General features: G+C 36.5%; 1 protein-coding gene across 1 annotated transcript in view; it reads right to left on the bottom strand.

Annotated features, from left to right (window-relative positions):
• The window catches only part of EXOC6B (exocyst complex component 6B), a 688,324-nt gene that overhangs the window by 578,864 nt on the left and 85,552 nt on the right, over nt 1–23,908 (bottom strand). The window contains exon 6 of the mRNA XM_007453376.1: nt 11,815–12,019. Within this exon, the coding sequence (XP_007453438.1) occupies nt 11,815–12,019 (205 nt within the window). The remainder of the gene's footprint in view (nt 1–11,814; nt 12,020–23,908) is intronic.

Below are 23,908 nucleotides of genomic sequence, written 5' to 3'. Positions count from 1 at the left end.
GGGAAAGAGAACATTCTGGTTATCACAAATTTGCAACCTTTATCATCACTTTCAAGATTTTTATATTATTTTTTTTAATTTGCTTTGTTGCCTATTAAATCAAATTTATCTGTTCACTTCTTTAATAAGGCACACAATACAACAGAGATTTGAATGGACCTCAGTTTAAGTTACAACTAACACATAATTCCTTTCCCACCTTGTTACAGCTATGAATCTGAAGACTGGAGACTCCTCAATTACCCACATAAAACAGAAAAGAAAATCAATAATGCCATAGATAGGTATAAACAGTCCCTTAAATAAGGGAACGCTTCCTCTGTACCCTGAGAGTTGGAACATTTACTACCTCATATCCGGTCCACCAACAAATCCCATGTTATACACATACACCTAATCTGACTTAAGTTTCTTTTCTTTTTTTGTGTGTTCAATGTGTCTTCCCTAAGTTATACAAGCAAAACTATGCATAGTTAAGTTATACATAAAGAGTTTACTATGAGAAACAACCGTTTCCTCCTCTCCTCTTTCTCCCCAAATCCTGCTCCCCAGAAGCAACCACTCTTTTGATGCTTACATCTTTATCTCTACATACCATGCTTATGTGTGCTACTGCTTATTTCTTTAGGTTTTTTTAATTGTGGTAAAATTTATGACATAAAATTTTCCATTTTAACCATTTTTAACTGTACAGTTCTGTGGCATTAGGTACATTCACCTTGTTGTACAACCATCACCACCACCCATCTCCAGAATTTCTTCATCTTCCCCAACGGAAACTCTGTACCCATTAAACATTAACTCCTCATCCCTTTTACCGCTAGCCCCTGGAAACCATCATTCTACCTTCTGTCTTTATGAATTTGACTACTTCAGAACCTCAGATAAGTGGAACTATACAATATTTGTCCTTTCATGCCTCGCTTATTTCACTTAGCATAATGTCTTCAAGGTTCATCCATGTTGTAGCATGTGTCCAAATTTCCTTTTTTAAGGCTAAAAAATATTCCATTATATGTATATACCACATTTTGTTTATCCATCCATCAATGGACACTAGGATTGTTTCTGCCTTTTGGTTACTGTGGGGTTTTTTAGTTCTAAGCATTATCTATTGACTTTCCACCATGGAAGATGGGGTTTTAAAGTCTCTTTCACATTCCTTTTTTTTTTTTTTTTTTTTTTTTTTTGCGGTACGCAGGCCTCTCACTGTTGTGGCCTCTCCCACTGCGGAGCACAGGCTCCGGACACGCAAGCTCAGCGGCCATGGCTCACGGGCCTAGCCACTCCGCGGCATGTGGGATCTTCCCTGACCGGGGCACGAACCCGCATCCCCTGCATCGGCAGGCGGACTCTCAACTACTGTGCCACCAGGGAAGCCCTCTTTCACATTCTTAACACACCAGCACCAAATATCTGTGCAGTGTCCATTCACGTATCCCTCTACAACAGAGATAAACCAATGGATTAATTACCTATATTAACTTTTAGCATTTAATTATTATAACTGTATAAATGCAATACATAGCCAAGCCATTTAAGATACTGTTTTTAACCTCTAAAGACATTTAGGATTTTCACTTTGTCCTCTGGCTTCTGAAAATTCACAATATGCCTTGATATAAGTCTCTTTTCATCCCTTTTGTTGGATACTTGGTGGGTCCTTTAATCTGCATGTTCATGTCTTAGAATTTTGGGAAATTTTCCCGTATTATTTCTGTGATGAATTCCTTCCCTTCATTTTTGCTTTATTTTTCTAGAATGCTTAGTATTCAAATGCTGGATCGCCTAGACTTCCCCTTAATATTCTTATATCTTTTCTATGTCCCATGTTCTATCTCTTTTTCTTTTTACTCTTCTCTCTGGAATATATTTTTAACTTTATTTTCCAAACCCTCCTTTAAGTGTTTTCTGCTATCATATTTTTAATTTCTAAACATTCTTTTTGTTCTCTGCACTTCTCCTTTTATGCAGCATTCTGATCTTGCTTTTTACATGTAATTTATTTCCTATTATCTTTCTAATGCTACTGACGATAGTTTGGGGTTTTTTTGCCTTTTAGGTTTTCCTCTTCTTGCATAGTCCCTATCTTCTCCAAGTTGCTTCTTTGTATGTGTTTGTTCTGACTCTACTTTCATGTTAGAATCTTTTCTCAAATATCTGGTGATCCTTAGCCATCTGCTCAAATTTTAAATTGGGAGACTAAAAAGCTGACTGAATGTACATCAGTCTAGTCTACTGTGGCCTTCAAAGTGATCTGACTTGCCCTTTTTACTGGGGACTACTCAGTGGACATATCTTTAAGATACTTCTCTTGGGCTAATCATATTATTCAGAGTATTCAGATTATCTTCCAATCTCACACCTGAAGGGTATCAGCCTGGTTCTGGGAACCAAATCAGAAAAGAGGGCTGTGAGATTTAGGATAAATCTCAGTATTTAGTATATAAACTTTCACTGTTTTCAGTTTGTGTCTATTGTTCTCTGATCTTCAGCTATCAGGTAGTTAACTGATAGGAAAAAGCTGGGGAAGGAATCCAGATGTCTAACTGGTTCTGAAATAGACATTCAACCAATCTTTCTGTTTGGCCATCAATTTTACCCCCTTTCCCTGATGCCAGCAATTTCTTAAACATAGGAGTTGTGCAAAACACTAAAAATTGGGTTGTTCTCATTTTCTTCTACTACTGGTTTAGGACTGAGTTTTCTTGGATATGTTAGGACAATTATCACAGATCTTTTTACTTTCCAATTTCCAAAAAATGTTGCTATCACCTGCTCTCCTATAGTCTTTATGTTTGGGAGCTCGTGTTTTTTTAAAAAAATTCCCTTAGCTGTTGTTTTTATGAGTTTGGAGGGGTGGAAGATAGAAATATATGTGTTCGACCCACTATCTTTAACAAGAAGTTAATTTGATCACTTCTTAGTACCTCCACAATATTTTCAGATAGTTTCAAAATCCATTCAAAGTGCAATTTTAATGTTTTCATATACTTAAGAATATAATTGGAATAAGAGGATATACCTTAGAATATTAAAAAAAAGGATGGCTCTTCCTGAAAAATGTTAAGGTGTAGGTACATTAAATTTAATTAAATACACAATTAAGAGTAATTAATTGATTTATTACTATCTACTATGACCAAGCACTATGCTAGCAAGATGCTGAAGATATAAAGGGAAAAAACATACCTCTGTCCTTACAGAGACCATAAACTGGTTGGGAAGACAGATAAGTAAAGCAGCAGTCATGCTAACAGCGCTCCCTAGTGCCATGAGATGCTACCTTGGAGGGCCCTAGTGGCTCTCTACCTTCCCCGTTCTCAAAGCTTAGCAATGAACTGGTTCAGTAGACTGAGTCAGCTCATCTGAAGAATACTAAGTCTCTTTAGCTAATCTAAGAGGCATTGATAGAATTCCCCTAGCCAAGTCATTTCTCTGACCAGCAAGGATCCACCTAGTACATATAGACTAGATGTTATTGCCCTTCTCCTGAGGCATGTCCCACTGTTTACACAGCAAAGTTGAACGGATCAGGTCCCTCCACAAAATGACAGGAAGATGGTATTCTCATGCACTGTTCTGACATTTCTGCCTATAAGGTTTACTGAGGAAAAGTTACTTTATACCTATATGGCATAATACTAATTTGTGTGTGTCTATGCCTCTTGTATAACACTACCTTTATCGCTTATTAAATTCTTATGCTATACATTTGGGTCAATTTCTGTACTTGTATTCTGTTCTACTCAGCAGTTTATTCTTATGATACCATATTGTTTTAAATTAAGTATTACTGCTTTCTAGTACAAGCCAAGGCTCAGTAAAAGGAATATTCTCAAAAGAATTTAATCTTAAAATAACTGAAACATATATATATATATATGCATATATGTAATATATTTGTGAGAGATGGTGTAAGTATTGCAATAGCTGCTGTTCCTCTAAAGTAATGGTCTATTTTAGGAGGAGCACACTAAAAATCCATGTTCACAAATTATATTGAGAACCCATATGACAATTTTCTCTTAAAATTTAATAACAAGAAAATTTCTCCTGATAAGGTGATATGCTTTGCTTAGCCAAAGCAAATAAATAATATGTTTATTATACATACACACACCATATAGTTTCCTTTTATCCTGAAGAAAACTCAAAAGCAAACTTTAATATTGCCATCAAATTAGATTTAAGGAATAAATTCTCTTTCTTCTTTCACTCAACATGAATCAAGGGTCATTGATCTTTTAAATTTAATTGTCATCTTTTTAACTGAACTCAGGTTCAAAATATTTTAGAAGTGTATACAATAGAAATAATTTTTATGGTAAGGAGAAAAAAATGATGAAAAATGAGATCTAATTCAAGGCTGAAAATTGTCACAGAAAATTGAATTTTAGGAATAAAACTAAAAGTAGCTCAATCATCAAGTTTAATGCTAATTTTAATCTTCTCCTTCTCCATACTCTTAGAATCTATTTACGTTCACCATTCATCTAGGATGGTTCTTTTTTTTTCTTTCTTTTAATTTAACATGTATTATAAGCCTGGGACTAAGCTAATTACTTGATTTCCCTATCCACATCTTTTCAAAGAAGATTAAAAATTCCAACTGTACAGTTGTGAAGACTGAATGTGATGTTCAGTAACTTGCCCACTGTCATACAGCTAGCAAATGACAAATCTAGGAGTCTAACCCAAACTCCAAAGTCTATTCTGTTAACTATCATACTACTGAACAGTAAACTAAATCCCTACTATCCTCTTCAGATTCTAAAATTGTACTATCTATCATAAGCTCAGATTCTAAAATTGTACTATCTATCATAAGCTACTCTGATTGTTGCCTACTTCAAAAATCCCATATAACACAGCTCTCACATTCCCCCACCTTACCCGCAGGCCATCCATATCATCAAAGAATAAGGAGCAAGAATTAGTACAAACACAAAAATACCAAAATCAAGAAGAAAATAAAAAGTAAATCCAGGAACACCAAACCAAGTGAGCACCAACTTCTTTGACTCCAAAGGCCATACTCTGTGGAAGTTTTGCATAGCATCCAGCACAAAAGAGATTTCAACAGCAATACTGCTTTTACTTGGCAGTCATTGCATGGCCTATGTGAACTCAGTTGGTAGTACTATGTCTGATCTAAGTCAAAGATGTTCTACACAATAAATAAAACAGCACATTTTGCTCTAGTCAAAACTTAATCAAAGAAAGTCAAGGGCTGAAAGAACCATGGTGACAGTTAATCTCACCCAAGGAGCAGTTTCTTTAAAACTAGTTACTAAAGGAAGAATGCCTGGGGAGCCTTCCATTTCTTTTATAAGCAACCAGTTCCTTTTCTAAGCATCAGTCATATAACCTATATAATTTGGCAAAGCCAAGTTAGAATTTTAAAAGTAAGTAAATCCTTCCCTTTGTTAAAGGGCCCCACATAGAAATCAACCTAGCCAAGAATGTTTACCTTACAAATGTTATTTAGTCCCACAAAGCCTAAGGCAAACTAACCAAAATAACAAATACAGAACTTCCCTCCTGCACAAATCAATTCCATAACAAGTGAATTACAGAAATCAATTTCAAAAGAAGAACTAAAAAACAGCAGACAATTAAGGAAGAACTACTTTAGACATTTTTTATAAAACAGTTCAAGCTAAGTTGATTATTCCAAAATAAGATATACATAGTATTTTGGAAACACACTGTAAGAATATCAACACATAAAATGGGATAGGATAAAAGGGAGGGGTTTTCTACTTGCTTTAACTATGGCTCTACTTCCCATGGCAGACTTATAGGTGGGTCCATTAAATGCTTTCATTACAATACCATGTTAAAAAGATATATACAGGAACATGAAACTTTTTTTGTAAAATAAGACCGCTTGACTTAAAATTCGATATGGTAATACACAGTAGAATGGACAATTTTTAAATTCCTCCTCAGATTCTGCTATATGATCGAACTTCTATCCTAGTTTTCATACTTATACAGTTTTCTTACTTTTCTGCAGCTTCCCAGGTATTGTATATTGGAAGACAAGTGAAAGACTCAGAAACTTCTAGCTTGACACCTTTTAAACCAGACTGACTATACCATTGTTTCCTAGACCCAAGGCAAAATTAAAATAAAAATGTACAGTTTAGTAAAAAGTAATTCTATTCAAGACCAAAATAACAGAGTGTATTAGTTTTCTACTGCTGCGTAACATACTACTATAAACTTAGTGACTTGAAACTACATACAATTATTATCTAAGTTTCCATGGGTCAGGAGTTCAACATGTTTTTGCTGGGCCTTCTGCTCAGGGTCTCGCCAGGCTGAAATCATGATATCAGTCAGGTCTGTGGTTTCATCTGGAGCTCACAGTCTTCTAAGTTCACTCATATTGTTGGCAGAATCCAATTCCTTGTGGTTGTAGGACTCAGGTCCCCATTTTCTTTCTGACTGTCGGCTGGGGATAGCTCTCAGCAACTCAAGGCTGCCTACAGTTCCCTGCCGCGTGGCCCCCTCCAAAACATGGCATTCTGCTTCTTCAAGACCAATAGTAAAGCATCTGCTGCAGTTTTTAATCTCTCTAACTTTATATCTGACCTCTAGACCCTCTCTTAAAGGTTCTCACCTTACATATTAGGTTCACACACTCAAGGGAGAGGATTTTACAGGATGCACAGACCAGGGGGCAGGAACCCTGGGGACCATCTTAGAATTCTGCCTACCACATGTAATCAAAGCAAAAAGCTTCCTACAGGTAAAGCTTTATCCAGAGACAATATAATAGTTGGGATACAGAGAAATGTATAAACTACATATCCTTCAGGTCATCCTCAAAGAGTATTTTTGCATCATCCTCAAACAGTATTTTTTGCATCATATCTCTTGATAAAATTGGACAACAAATGGTTTGAGATTATAATCTCAGGTAAAAGTTTGGAGCCAAATTTGCTCATTAAACCCTAATTAGGGTGGAGTCCTTCTGGTAGTTTAACTGGTATATCCCAAAGAGAAGCCAATCTACCAACTGCCTCCATCATTTCATTGTACTAAGGACAAAGCCCCACCCATGGGTCAATGCAGCAACTCAAGATAGGGTAAGTGGAAGAAGAAAACGGGAGATGTCCACCAAGAAAAAGCACAATCATTTACATAATTTCCAGAAGCTCCCAGACCAACTATCAATATTAAGTGATACTTTCAAATCTGTTTTCTTGTATGATTCTAAAGGCCACTTAGAATTTTTTTTAAGGAAAAGAACACATTTTTAAGGCCAAAACTGCAGTTGCTGAACTAAAACTGATGATGATGATAAAATTCTGAATAGTGGCATAGACAATGCTAAAAACTGGATTAGTAAATTAGGAGGCAAACATATGGGGGAGAAATGTCAAAGAGATGAAATTGTGAAGAAAAACAGACAAGAGACACGGAAATATGTATTTTTCTAAGCTCTTTAATAGCAGGTTGTAGCAGACTAGCTAGGTATTCACCAAACGTATTTCCTCTTTCTCCTGGTCACACAGATAGACTGTATTTCTAATCCTCGCTTGCAGTGTATGAGCTTCTGCTGATGTAATGTTGGCAGCAGTCACATGTATCACTTACAAGCCTGGTCAATTAAAAAAAAAAATCTCCAGGCATTATTTACTTTTTTCTCTACTGCTGTTAACATTGAAAGCCACATGTTGAAGTGATAGAGCCACAAGTTGGAAGAGTCCTGGATCCCTTCACAGTCACTTAAAGAAGAGCTACCCAACCAGGAACATCCATTTTGGATGTCACATGAGTGAAAAATAAAATTTCTACAGTGAGATTTTAGAGCTTAGCTATTACAACAGGCATCGTTATTTAAAGAAACAGGCACTGGCATTGGAAGAATGGTGTTGCCATAACAAAAAAACCTAAAATAAATGACATCAGTTTAGAGGTCAGGCAGTAGGCCACAAGAATATATATTTAGCAAGTCAAAGGCCTGAAAAGCCCTGTGATATTGTGGCAAAACAACTGGCAAAACTGGAACCTGTAATAAATGAAAAGGCACACCGCATGTCTATTGGGTCTGTAGCTCTATATGTGAATGTAGAGAGAGTTATAGTGTATATTGGCATTTGCTTTCTGCTTTTAGCAAGGTTTTACACAAAAACGATGAGCACAGAATTTCCTACCTTGAAAACTGAAATTACAGGGAATAGCACAAGTCCAGAAACTTGGGCCTCAGAGGGTTAGAAAGCTGAATACACACAGATCCCAAATAGTAAAAGAAAAAGATGGTAAATTTTGAGCAATTAAGTCCAAAGAAGACCTCCTTGAACAAAGTGACTTAATCCGGAGGCAAAAATTAGATTCAGGTATGGTTTTCTTACCCGTTATTTCATATAGCCTCCAAGTAGGGCCTAAGTAAGAAAGAGACATGAGGCAAGGGTTATGCTCCCCCAACTCTACTACCTCCCCAAACAGGGAAAAAGAAAAAAAATCATTCCTGAAAATTATATTTAGAAAAGAACAGTGGGTATGGTATCTAAATAGAACTTATTGGAAAGAGACAGATCAGAGGTGTACTAAGTTTTGAGTTAACTATAATGCCAAAACCCCACAAATCTGGACTAAATAAAACTTTGTTCAGAACCTTAAAACAACCCTTGGGCTCCTAAACTTGTAGAAGCAGAAAGTAAGCACTGAAAGATAGAGATATATAAGTGTAGATGTAGATGTATGTGTATATCTACAGAGAGAGAGAGAAAAATCTTCAAATGAAGGTATATTCCCCAGCACACACTTCAGAAATGTACACAGAAAAAAATAGGGAAAGAAAAACTAAGATGCAGCCAAGAGCCCAGGAGAACAATGGGCAAAGGAGTTCTTTCCACAGAATCAACATCTAAACAAGGAAATTCCCCTACTACTAAGGCAGAAAGATTTCCCAATGATGGCCCAAAAGGATTACATGATTTGCTATGAAGCAGGTAATACTGTACATCTCCTGTTCTTCCCTTTTCTAAATGGAAGTTGTTGTTGTAGCTATTCTGTTTTAGCTTCTCCATGGTATACTGAGGGTAGGAGGGCCACAGGTGCAGATAATCTATCTTAGTTCCTGGTCATCAGCCCACTGAAGAGCCACATCTGGATCTGATGGACAGTACTGAGCATCCCTGGAAGATATCATACTTTGAGATGGATGTAGTAACTAGATGGGATATTGGGTTGTATTCCTTAGGGAAGGGACAAGTATGTTCTATGGATGAGAGGAAGAGTGAACAGATATGGAATTCCCTGATGGCGCAGTGGTTAAGAATCCCCCTGCCACTGCAGGGGACACAGGTTCGAGCCCTGGTCCGGGAAGATCCCACATGCAGCGGAGCAACTAAGCCCGTGTGCCACAACTACTGAGCCTACGAGCCACAACTACTGAGCCTGTGCACCTAGAGCCCGTGCTCTACAACAAGAGAGGCCACCACAACGAGAAGCCCACGCACCGCAACGAAGAGTAGCCCCCACTTGCCACAACTAGAGAAAGCTCATGCGCAGCAACGAAGACCCAACACAGCCATAAATAAATAAATAAATAAATAAATAAATAAATAAATTTATTTATTTATTTATTTATTTAAAAAAAAAAAAAGGAGTGAAGAGGTATTTGATGACCAAAAGGGTAGACTGTGCCAGAGACTAGCTACTATGCACCAAGACTGTGTTCTTCTCTTAGACAGAGTGAGATTATATTCCCCAGCATTCCTTACAGGTTGCTATGGCCATGTTACTAAGTTCTGGCCAGTGAAATCAGAGAAGTGATGATGTGTCACATCCATGCCTAGCCCTTAAAAGCGCTACCACATGCAATACTCTTTGGTCTTTCCCCTTTTGCAGCAATCTTCAAAACCATATTAAAAATGACAGAGCCATATAATGGAAACTTTCCTTAAATCACCATTGCAAAGAAAACCATCACAAATCAGAAACATCATTTTGGGCTTGACATAAGTGAGAAATAAACCAGATCCTCTCCCTCTTTTCTAACATCCATGAATTCAAACAAATATTTACTGAACACCTACTACGTACAAAGTATATGGTAGTTTCTCTCCCTCCTACTTTCCTTACTTTTTAGGTACTACATAAGATTTTTAAATGTGTAAGATACCTTTATTCAATGATCTTATATATACCATAGCATAGGATAGTAATACAAGCAATAAGAGCTATACTTGAGATGAAAAATGCTATAGGAGGAATAAAGGGTTATCAGTTAATTAAAAAGTCCTGAATTCACGAAAGGTTTCTTCACCATTTCTTTAAATGACAAAAATACAGCCAACAGCTAACAGTTTACACATTTTGAGTGCCATAGCAGACAAATTCATCTCAATCTAATCTGAATTCTACTCCAGAATCTGACCTTTACAAGCTGTCTGAACTTGAGCAAATCCCTTCCCTGGCCTAGGCCTTAATTTCTTCAGATAAATAGGGGAGAGACCAGATATCTCACATTAAATGAAATAATAATATTTTTCATGGAATCCTCTCTTTCACCAAAAAGGAAGTAATTTCTCAAGCAAAGGCCTAGGAAAAGCAACTTTGTACTATACTCTTGTCTATTTTGAAAAATTAGTAAAAATTTGTCAACCACAATAAAGACTTGTCTTACAAGATACCTTCATTCCTGTACTCAAAATATACACAGCAAGGCAAAAGTATATTTTCAATGATTAATTTTGTTTCTTCACCACTAAAAAAAAATGACATGATATGATTATTTCCATCAGGGTTTATCATCAACTAGTTTTAAGCTTTCCACTTCATAAAGTATAATAATAAGGAAATTAAAAGAAGAATTGGGAAAAGAATATGTGTATTCCCTTAGGAAAGGGATTTCCAAAGAGGCAGATCTCTTTTGCAGAATCAAAGACATATCTAAAAGATTACCAAGGCTAGCTGAGACCAAAAATATGACCCAAAATATGACCTACTCCCTCATTCCTCACAGAATTAAGAACTACAAATGACTTATTCAAGAACACAGTTGTTTATAGAACCAAAAAACACTTTCCATAAACAGCTGGATCTTCTACTTATTGTTATAGGTTACATCATAAGGTACACTGAGAAATTTTAATAAAAGCAGTGTGACTTAAATTTCAAAAGAGCCAGTAATACTGCAAATTATTACTGTTTTTTATTCATAACGACAAAGTACTTCTGGACGTTCCTTGTGGCTTCCATAACTTAGAGATGAAGATATTGAAAGAAAAAAAATCAAAACACTTTCAACACATTAATTTATAAGCTATACACAAATTCCTTTCTGTGATCATAATTCCCAGCATTTTCCCAAAAGGCCTTTTTTCATTGATACCCATTGATATCAGAAATAACAATTATAGAAATATTCATATATAACATGACATCTTGCTTACATAGTAAATAATCAACCAAAGGTACCTGCAGCACAATTTAGCTCATTAACTAGAAAGAGATCTTTTAAAAATCTTGGGGGGAAAAAAAAATCTTGGGCTTCAAATCATACCCAAAGTCAAGAAAAGTATTCAAAAAACAGAAAAGCCTCTTCAAAGCACCAATATAAACCATCACAATCAATCAGTATGTATTGAATATTCACAGAGCAAAATACACTAGTAAATAATTCATTGCTCTGCTAAGAAAATAAGATATTTTAAAATCATGTGTTCCCATAAAGATGAAGGACTTCCCTAAAATGACAAGAAACAATTAAGACATTTAGCAAAAAGAAATCTGTGTTTAACAGAATACTTGCAAAGTCATTGGCCAACCTATCATAAACCCAAGACCTACTTGCTTCATGGCAGTCTCTCCAATTTTGTCTGAATGTTTGCGGATACTCTCCAGAAAGTCTTTGAGATCAGACATAGAAACATCCTTAATTTCTTCTCGAAGCTTGGGGATATTGTCCACCATCACCTTGCAGAATCGATAATGGCTTACTTGAGGCAGATAGGTATGCTCTAGATGTTCCAGAGTTTTCAGTGCAGGATAATGCCTGTAAAAGAAATTGCATCACCTTTAGCTCAACTCAGTCTTCTTTAGGGCCACAGATATATTCCTCAGGCAAAATTTCTAGCCTGAATTAGTTTTCACTGTACATTAAGACAAATCCAGGATTAAGTTTCAATAAAAACATGAATGGAAAAATTAATGTCAAATTATTAAAAATCAATATATATATTACAGGACTTAATAAATTATAATCAAAAAAAGATTTTTCCCAAGAATACAGAAAACTTTGAAAATCCACCAATGAAACTCATTACATAAAGAATAAAGGCCATTGCTAGGAAAAAATAAATAAAGGGAAATATAAAATGATCATACCAATGCCACAAAAATCATCCTATAAAATAAAGTACCCAAGGATAGACTTCCAACTATGGCACACAGAAGAGCTTAGCAAATCCTCTACCCAAAAAGCAAATATAAACTAGACAAAACTGTCCCAAACAAACCATTTCAAGACTCCGGAAATTGGAAAGGACTCTGCAGAGGAGAACAACAAATTGAGAAGGGTTTATTTAAGAAAACTGCTAAATAGAGAGGGACTTTGTGGTATTCTTGCCTGGGGCTACCTCCATCACCCTCTCCACCTCCCCTCACCCCATCACTGGTTATGGCTTGTCAGGAAAATCAGCAGCTTCTCTTCAGTTAGGGGCTGACATGATTTGGAGCAGAGGGTGAAAATCCTATATGGAGTGGTGTTGTTAGGAAAAGTAGCAAACTCATTTTAAAAAAGGAAGAGACTGGGGGGAACCTCCAGCTCTACTGGCCTGAAGTTCATCTAGGTTAGAACAAAGAACAGACTGGAGGACTAACCAAAAACTTAACAGGGAAGTCCTGGAAATAAGAGACCCATAGAATAACCTGATAGCTCTCTGAATATCCCTAGCTGACTGAGAAGCTGTGCACAAATGCAGGGGACACCTAAAAGGGCCTAGGCACTCCACACATCCTTGGCTGACTAGGAGACTGCAGGCCTGCACATAGGAGAAGGCTTGGCAAAATATAAAAGCTCAGCAGACTTGAAAACTTGCCTGAATTTTGAATGCACTCCCTAACCCACATACAAGTCCACTAACAAAGGGTAGACACCTTTCTCAGCCCAAGTTTCTTTGAGCACCCAGGACCAACCATTAGCTGATGACTAGCCTTTAAAAATGAAAATGAATTATATTCCCAGATAAACAAAGACTAAGAGAATTCCTTGCTAGCAGATCTGCCTTACAAGAAATACTAAAGAAAGCCAGAAAGGAAATGATAGCAGATAGTAACTTGAATTCACAGGGAAAAAAATGAAGAACATAGGAAAGAGTAAATATATGCTAAATATAAAAGACTGAATAAATGTGGGGTTTTTTCTCTTTTCTTCTTTTACCATCAGTAAAAGACAATAGTTTTTAAAGCAATGATTATAACACTGTATTGCTGGGTTTATAAAATATATAGATATAATATAAATGACAATAATAGCACAAAAGAAGAGGGAAGAAATGGAGCTAAGTTGAAGCAAAACTACTTCTATATATTATATCAAAACTACATGAGCAATGACCTAAAGTAGACTGTGACAAATGAAGAAGAAGATTACAATCCACAGAGTAACCTCTAAAAAAAAAAACCTCAAAAAATACAACATTAAAAGGTTTACGGAAGAATTAAAATAGTATACTACATAATATTTAATACAAAAAAGGAGTAAAAGATAAATAGGAATGAAAAACAAAAAAAGTAAAGAGCAAAACCCAACCATATTAATAATTACATTAAATGCAAATGGACTAATAAGCACGCAAATCAAAAGGCAGACACTGGGGCTTCCCTGGTGGTGCAGTGGTTGAGTCCGCCGGCCGATGCAGGGGACACGGGTTCATGCCCCAGTCCGGGAAGATCCCACGTGCCGCGGAGCGGCTGGGCCCGTGAGCCATGGCCGCTGGGCCTGTGCGTCCGGAGCCTGTGCTCCGCAACGGAAGAGGCCACAACAGTGAGAGGCCGCATACCGCAAAAAAATAAAAAAATTAAAAAAACATGTTCAAAAGGCAGACACTGTCAGACAGGATTTAAAAAGCATGATCCAGGGACTTCCCTGGCGTTCCAGCAGTTAAGGCTCCATGCTTCCACCGCAGGGGGGCATGGGTTCAAACCCTGGTCGGGGAACTAAGATCCCGCATGCCACACAGTGTGGCTAAAATAAAATAAAAAATAGGGCTTCGGGCTTCCCTGGTGGCGCAGTGGTTGAAGAGTCCGCCTGCCGATGCAGGGGACGCGGGTTCGTGCCCCGGTCCGGGAAGATCACACATGCCGCAGAGTGGCTGGGCCCGTGAGCCATGGCCGCTGAGCCTGCACACCCGGAGCCTGTGCTCCGCAATGGGAGAGGCCACAACAGTGAGAGGCCCGCGTATTGCAAAAAAAAAAAAAAAAAAATAGGGCTTCCCTGGTGGCGCAGTGGTTGAGAATCTGCCTGCTAATGCAGGGGACACGGGTTCAAACCCTGGTATGGGAGGATCCCACATGCCACGAAGCAACTAGGCCCATGAGCCACAACTACTGAGCCTGCGCGTCTGGAGCCTGTGCTCCGCAACAAGAGAGGCCACGATAGTGAGAGGCCTGCGCACCGCGATAAAGCGTGGCCCCTGCTTGCCACAACTAGAGAAAGCCCTCGCACAGAAACGAAGACCCAACAGAGCAAAAATAAATTAATTAATAAACTCCTATCCCCAACATCTTCAAAAAAATAAGTAAATAATAAAAAGCATGATCCAGGGCTTCCCTGGTGGTGCAGTGGTTGAGAGTCCGCCTGCCGATGCAGGGGACGCAGGTTCGTGCCCCAGTCTGGGAATGGGAAGATCCCACATGCTGCGGAGCGTCTAGGCCTGTGAGCCATGGCCACTGAGCCTGCGCGTCCGGAGCCTGTGCTCTGCAACGGGAGAGGCCATAACAGTGAGAGGCCTGCGTACCACAAAAAAAAAAAAAGCATGATCCAAGTATATGTTGCTTACAAGAAACCCACTTTAGAGTCACAGATACAAACAGACTGAAGTAAAAGCTAGAATAAGATATACCCTAAAAGTAACCATAAAAGTGCTTGAATGGCTATATTAATATCAGACACATTAGATTTTTTTTTTTTTTTTTTTTTTTTTTTTGCGGTACACGGGCCTCTCACTGCTGTGGCCTCTCCTGTTGCGGAGCACAGGCTCCGGACACGCAGGCTCAGCGGCCATGGCTCATGGGCCTAGCCGCTCCGCGGCATGTGGGATCCTCCCGGACCGGGTCACGAACCCGTGTCCCCTGCATCGGCAGGTGGACTCTCAACCACTGAGCCACCAGGGAAGCCCAGACACGTTAGATTTTAAGACAACAAATATTGCTGGAAACACAGAAGGACATTTCATAATAATAATAGGTACAATATTTATCTGATAGGTAGGAAAGCTTCCATAAGCGTAAGAGAACAAATAAAACTAAGATTGATACAGCTGAACAGGTAAAAACAAAAAAAATATACATAAAAAGAGAGTAAGAATAAAGAGGAAACAACAACCTGGCAAAGATTAGTTGCAACATATAAACTTGAGGGATTTTTTTTTAAGCAATGAACAAAGAAAAGCCACAAAAGAGCCCCCAAAAAGGCAAACACGGAAAAAAAAGAAAAAGTTGAACTGATGTGAAGAAATGAAAATAAAAAATATAATTTTGTCACTCAAACTGCCAACGATTTCTTTAAAAATAATGGATATTATTATCAGGGGTTTTAATAAATGAGAATTCACAGCCTGCTGGTAAACATATTTATATTAATGATACACGGTTTTGATGAAAAATTTCACCAAACAAGTATTCCAAACAGTTGCATTCTCCCCCACAAAAAAATTACATGTACAAAAATATGTATAAGCCTCTTGAACTGTAGTTATTTATATTAACAAGTAAAAAACTAATCTAGAAGTCTATTAACAAGGAATTGGTTAAGCGCATTATGATATATCCATGTAGTATATATGTATATGCAAAGAATAATAAAACAGCGAAGTGTTTACAATATTGTTGAGTGAAAATTATTTCAAAAAAATTGAACTTACAAGTATGACCATAATGTTTTTCAAAATTACAAATATTATACATGTGTAAATTATGAATATGTACGTATGTATGAGCTACACAGTACTAAATACAAGCACACACACAAATATAAGTATACAGAAAATGACTAAGAAAATATATACAAAAATGTTAACCATGATTTTTCTTTCGTTTGGATAGAAACATTATGGGTAATAGTTTTCTTCTTCATGTTTTTAATTTCCTAATTTCTACATTTCCCATATTTAGTATAGGAAAAACTCAGTTTTGATCCTGTAAGTAAAAGAGTTATAGTTCTATTTCAGGTTTTAAGAATGAATTCCATGGGAGATACTTAAACTCTTCTTACTCCAATGCACGTAATACCACAAACACTAAAGATTAGAGGTTGGATTTACTTGTTTTCTTTGCTTATGTTTTTCCCTCCTGTGTTCCAAAAATCAAAATCTTAGTCCAAATAAATGAAGGGAAGAAAGATTTATTTCCCCTAAATTAAGAAATAAAATTACAAATATAGTTTAATCTGAAATGGTTGCTTTTATTAAAATTTTACAGACTCACAAACAATACAATTCACATGGTTTAGTATAAACAGAATGGTGTTTATACTACAATTAGGTACGAAGAGCTATGTGCAATAAAATGCATTTCCTCTAGAGAGAAACTTTAGAATGGATATAAACCTAGAAATTAAGCCAAAAAGATAAACACACTTTAGGGTTTAGTTATATTTTGGAACATTGTTTATAGAATGAGAAAAATCTAACAATGTTGCCTGCAGACACAAGGCACATTCACTGATGAGACACATGGCTGCACAGTGAAAACATCTGGTCTGTCAAATAACTCCACATTTTTCAAGGCTAATTAGTACAAAACCCAGTGATTTCTGGCAATAAAGAATGTTACTTTATTTCCCCATTGTCCTTTCCCTAACACACTCATACTCCAACTATAACAGATCAATAAGATTCATTCAAATTTCTAGTGAACTTCAATATCAGTGACAGGTTAAAGAATGACAGCCAATTAAACACCTCTATAGCAGACACCAAAAGAAAAGAATTCTATTTCCAGGGGCCATGGAAATCTAAAACAGGATTTTGACATTACTTTTGACAACCTCTAAACATTAAAACTGATCAAAAGCCAAATGTGCTAGCTCTCCCCGTCCCCCCACCGCATGCAGGCTCCCTAATAGAGATGTGAGCAGAAAGAACGTAAATGAAATAAAAGCAAGAAATTTTTTTAAATAAGGTAGGAAAAGACGTCTAAATAATCCTAAAAATTGGATAACTTAAGATCAGAATAACTTAGACATGGTTGAATGCTATCCTGAGAAGAGGAATGTTGATTCTAGGCAAATTAAATTTTGGAACTTTTTTGTCATGGTATGGAACTCGTTCACAATGATGGTTTTTAAAATTCTAATAAGTAATCTTTCAAAGTGGATTACAACTACCCATGAGAAATTTTTTAAAATTCAGAGTATGATAAGAATATAAAACTAAAGCTTTCTGCACAGAAAATATTAGTGTCTTTCCTAATTAAAGAGCATCATTAAGAAATATTTAATCCCTTCTATGTGCTAGAGATAGAAAGATGGTCAGATATCTTTCCTCAGGGAACATAAAACCTAGTAGTATAATGAGTATTTATAGCTTTAAAAAAAATAACTAGGCTTCCAGCCATTAAGGAATAACAAAGAACAGACATGAACTCTCACTCCTAAGAAGTAAAATACTGGCTAAAATACATAAAACAACTGCTTTCACATAGTGAACATCAAGTAACACAGAACTGTGATCTCTGAAAAAAGGGAAACAAATAAGGTGAATTTAATAGTTATCTGGGGGGCTTCCCTGGTGGCACAGTGGTTAAGAATCCACCTGCCAATGCAGGGGACATGGGCTCAAGCCCTGGTCCGGGAAGATCCCACATGCCTCTGAGCAACAAAGCCCGTGCTCCACAACTACTGAGTCGGCACTCTAGAGCCCATGAGCCACAACTACTGAGCCCATGTGCCACAAATACTGAAGCCCATGCGTCTAGAGCCCGTGCTCCGCAACAAGAGAAGCCACTGCAATGAGAAGCCCGTGCACCGCAACGTTGAATAGCCCCCACTCGCCACAACTAGAAAAAGCCCAGGCACAGCAACAAAGACCCAACGCAGCCAAGAAATAAATAAGTAAAATAAAAAATAGTTATCTGGGTTATCTGACTGAATGTGATTTCTAGATCATGGACACAGTCAGAGAAAACCCAAACAGAGCCCAACAACTTAGCAGAGTTAGCATCAGAGACAGGAGTTCAGGAAAGCTTGTGCACCTTAAGGTTGTGCAGCAGAATTCCAAAAAAAAAAAAAAAAAAAAGGAAGCAATGCAGAAAAAAGATGCAGAAATTTACATAAGGGTTCCCTTGAGTCTTTGCTAAGTACTAGGCCAGGCATAGGAAAAGTGAAATTCTGCATGAACAGGCATAAAGAAGGGAGGGAAGGAAGAGAAGGAAGAGAAGGGAGGGAGAGAAGGCAAGGAAGGAGAGACAGACAGACAGCAGCAAGATGTAAGATTAACACTTCAAGGAGCTCAGACAAGACAGAGAAACATCTGAACTCTGAACAGCCAAAGTGAAGAGTCCCTGGGGATTTCTGAGTTTTTCAAAGTAGATGAATACTACTCCCAGCAACCCCTGGAATGAAGGAGGGCCTACCAAAGCTTAAAAATGGGGTCTGATGGGATGGGGATCAAGTGGATCTGAAAACAACAAAACTATTTGCCAAAACAAAGACCAACACCCCCTAAGAAAAAAAAGCTCCCCAAAATCCAGACACTCAACAACATAATATAATGACAATTATCCAATCAAAACTTATAAGACATGATAAGAACCAAAAAAATGACCTGTAACTAGGAAAAACAAAATAATCTTCAGAGAAATCCAAAATACCAGAAGTGACAGAACTAGCAAAGAAGTACATAAAAACAGAAATTAGAGCTCTGTTACAGGTATTTTTAAAAGATGCAAAAATAACAAAAGAAATTAAACATAAAAAACTAAATGGAACTCCTAACGATGAAAAATATATCATTTGAAATGAAAATTTCACTGGATGAGATTAAAAGATTAGACAATGAAAAAGAAAGAACACAGCAATACAATCTATCCCATATAAAGCACAGAGAAAAAAGACTGGAGAAAAAGAAGATCCTCAAGTCACCTGTGGGATTATGTGAAGTTGTCCAACATAGATATAACTGAAGTCTCAGAATGAGGATGGAAAAAGGACAAAAAAAAATGTTTGGGAAAATAATATCTGAACATCTTCCAGATTTTATGAAAATTTCAAAAAAAACAAGCAACTAAACAAACCACAAGCAGTATAAATATACACACACATTCATGCATACAAACATATTTACACCAAAGCATACCAAAATCAAATTGCTGAGAACAAATTATACAGACAAAAGTTTTAAACAGCTGGAGAAAAGACACATTATGTAGAGTGACAAAAAAGTTAAGGCTGTTCATATACTTCTCCCTCAGAAACTACATAAGCCAGAAGACAAAAAAATGATATCTTAAGAACTAATGAATCTATAAACCTAGAATTATATGCCCATCAAAAATATATTTCAAAATGAAGGTGAACAACGAGATAGCATTTCACACCCACCAAGATGGCCATAATCAAAAGACAGACAGTAATAAGTATTAGCTAGGATGTACAGAAAATTGAATCCTCATATGCTGCTGGGGGAAGGTAAAATGGCACAGCTGCTTTGGAAGACAGCCTGGCAGTTCCTCAAATGGTTAAACAGAGTTACCATGATCCAGCAAAATTTCATTCCTAGGTGTATATAGCCAAGAAAAATGAAAACATATGTCCATACAACAACCTGTAAACAAAAATGCATAGCAGCATTATTTGTAAAATCCCAAAATTGTAAACAACCCAAATGCTCATCAAGTAATGAATGGATAAATAAAATGTGGTAAATCCATACAGTGGAATATTAAGCAATTAAAGAGATGGGACTTCCCTGGTGGTGCAGCGGTTAAGAATCCGCCTGCCAGTGCAGGGAACACGGGTTTGAGCCCTGGTCTGGGAAGATCCCACATGCCGCAGAGCAACTAAGCCTGTGCGCCACAACTATTCTGTACTCTAGAGCCCACGTGCCACAACTATTGAAGCCCACATGCCTAGAGCCCGTGCTCCGCAACCAGAGAAGCCATCGCAACGAGAAGCCCGCACACCACAACGAAGAGTAGGTCCCGCTCGCCACAACTAGAGAAAGCCTGTGTGCAGCAATGAACACCCAACGCAGCCCAAAACTAATTAATTAATTAATTTAAAAAAGAAATGAAGTACTGATATATGGTACAACATGGATTAACCTTGGAAACATCATGTTAAATGAAAGAAGCCAATCACAAAGAACGATTATTATATGATTCCATTTATATGAAATGTCCAGAATAGGCAAATCTGAAGAAACAGAAAATAAATCAGTAGTTCCCAGTAGCTGACAAGGCGGGCAGGGGACAGGAGAAAACTGTGTGCTGATGGCCAGGGGGCTCAGAGTTTCTTCTGTGAAGAATAAAAACATTCTACAATTGATTGTGGTGATGGTCACACAACTCTGACTACACTAAAAGCCACTGAATTGTATACATTAAATGAATGAAGTGAAAAGTAGGTAAACTGTATCTCAATGAAGCTGTTAAGAATATTTTAGAAAAAAGGATATTAAAAACAGACAATGTAAAAATTAAAAAGAAAGCAGCAGTGGCTGGCTGCATTAATACCAAACAACACATATTTCAGAAAAAAAGAATATTACTAGGGATAAAGAAGAACCTTCCATAATAACAAATGGGTCCTTTCATCAAGAAGATACAGCAATGCTTAATGTATATGCATCCAGTAAGAGAGCTTCAAAATACACATAGCAAAAACTGAAAGAACAGAAAGAAGACATATGCAAAGCCAGTTATAATAGGCAACTTCAACACTCCTGTCAATAAATAATACAAAATCATAAGGATAGAGAAAACCTGCACAACACCAAGTATATCTAAATGACAGTTAAAGAATGCTCTCCTCAATAACAATATATATTATTTTGAAGTGTGTATGTAATTTTCACCAAAACAGATCATATGCTGGGGCGTAAAACAAGTCTCAAAATATATAAAAGGTTGCAATCATACGTTTTACATTTATGAACACAATGAAGTGAAATTACAAATCAATTTTGATAAATCTGGAAAATCCCCTAATATTTAGAAATTAACCAATGAACTTCTAAATAAGTTGGTGAAATAAATTCTAAAAATTACAAAAGAAATTAGAAAATATTTGAAATAAATGTAAAAAATCCCCACAACATCAGAAAACATGTAAGATGCCGTCAAAGCACTGCTTAGAGAGAAATGTACAGCTTTATATGACTACATTAGAAAACAGAACCAAAATCAATGCCCTAGGCCTCCACCTAATAAAGCTTAAAAAAGAGCAAATTATTTACAATAGCCAAGACATGGAAGCAACCCAAGTGTCCATCAAGAGATGAATGGATAAAGAAAATATGAGATATATATTATGAGATATATATATATATATATATATAAAACTGAATCACTTTGATGTACACTTGAAACTAACACAACATTGTAAATCAACTATACTTCAATTTGTAAGAGCAAATTAAACCCCAAGTAAGCAGGAGAAAGGAAATACTAAAGATACCAGCGAAAATCAGTAAAATAGAAAAACAAGGAAAAAAACTCAGTAAAACCTAAATTACTATTTTCAAAAAAATAATAAAATTGACAAACCTCTAGCCAAAATAATCAGAGAGACAGAGACAGAAACAAAGAGAGAAAAGACAAATTATCAACATAAGCAATGAAAGAGAAAGTATCACTATAGATCCTACACTGTTAAAATAATACAGGAATATCATGAATAACTTTTGTTAAGGAATTCAAAAACTTGGATGACACAGACAAATTATTTGAAAGATACAAATAAGCAAAATTTACTCAAGAAACACAAAATGCAAACAGCCGTGTATTTACTTTTAAAATTAAATTTTTAGTTAACAACTTTCTCACCAAAAACAAACAAATCTCCTGGGCCAAGTGGTTTCACTGTTAGATTCTACCAAATATTTAAGGAAGGTAATTGCCAACACTACACAAATTCTTCTGGAAAACCAAAGAGGGAAAACTTTCCAAGTTATTCACGAGGCCAGCATTAATCTGATACCAAAAACAAACAAAGATATTACAAAAAAGAAAACTACAGACAAGCATTTCTCATGAACATAGATACAAAACTCCTCAACAAAATTTTAGCAAATCAAATACCACATCATAATAAAAAGGATAATTTACCATGACCAAGTGGGATTTATTCCATGAATGCAAGTTTGGTTTAACATTCAATACAATTTATCATATTAATAAACTAAAAAAGAAATTTTAAAAAAACATATGATCATCTCACTGACATAGAAAAAGCATTTGACAAAAACAATATTCATTCCTGATAGAAACTTTCAACAACTAGAAATAGAAGGGAACTTCTTCAGCCTTCTAAATGGCATGTACAAAAAGACTATATCTAACATATATGACTTAATGGTTAAATGCTTTCCCCCTAAGATCAGGAACAGGGCAAAGATATCTACTCTCACTACTTCTATTCAACATTGTACTGGAGGCTCTAGCCAGTTCAATAAAACAAGAAAAACAAACCAAAAAGAAAGCATCCCAATTGGAAAGAAAGAAATATACCTGTCTTTATTTGTAGACAAGATAATCAGCTACATAGAAAATCCAATGGAATACACAAAAATGCTACTAGAATTAGTAAGTGATTTAGTAAGGTTGCAGAATACAAGATAAATATACAAATTTAATAGTATACTAGTAATTAATGACTGAAAATTGAAATTTAAAAAGCAATAGCATTTACTTTTTTATTTTTTATTTTTTTGGCTGCACCGCTGCAGCATGTGGGATTTTAGTTCCCTGAACAGAATTCAAACACATGCCCCCTGCATTGGAAGGGTACAGTCTTAACCACTGGGCCACCAGGGAAGCCCCAGCAATACCATTTAAAATAAGCATCAAAAAATACAAAATAATAGGGATAAATATGACAAAAGATAGGTAAGACTTATTCACTAAAAACTAAAAACATTGCTGAAAAAAATTAGAAGACCTAAATAAATGAGAGCATTCATACTGGTGAGTGAGGGGTAAGATGGACCAGCATGGGATACACGAGACCTAGTGAGGTAAGACTGTCTGTATAGGAAGGCAGCATTGCATGGAGTGTCAGAGCAAAAGAGGGATGAGGAGAGCATTCAGGGAAGACAGAAGCATAACACAGGGTATTAGAGCCCAAGTAGAGTAAGGAGGATATAATATAGGAGGGCAACTCAGTGTGCAGTGTTGATACAGCTCAAAGGAGCCCAAGACATATAAACCCACTCTTTGTGCCAGAAAAATGTTGAGCTAGAAATACTGGTGAACAGTACTTATGATAGCCACTCAAATTAAGAGGAGAAATGTGGGTTGTTCATATAATGGGACTACTATACAGCAATTAAAATAAGTGAACTACATCTCTATACATAAATTTAAAAAAAAACAAGGACTGAGAACTATTCATGTAAATGTTTCTAAAAACACAAAATATAACATATGATTTATGGATATTAAAAACATGGACTAGAAGGACACACCAAATTTATGATACTAGTTTCCCCAACGGAGTAGGGAA

Source organism: Lipotes vexillifer, unplaced genomic scaffold, assembly GCF_000442215.2.
Source record: "Lipotes vexillifer unplaced genomic scaffold, Lipotes_vexillifer_v1.1 scaffold253, whole genome shotgun sequence".
Classification (NCBI taxonomy): Eukaryota; Metazoa; Chordata; class Mammalia; order Artiodactyla; family Lipotidae; genus Lipotes; species Lipotes vexillifer.
Note: the sequence above shows the minus strand (reverse complement) of the source record. Positions and strands in the feature narration are given on the sequence as shown.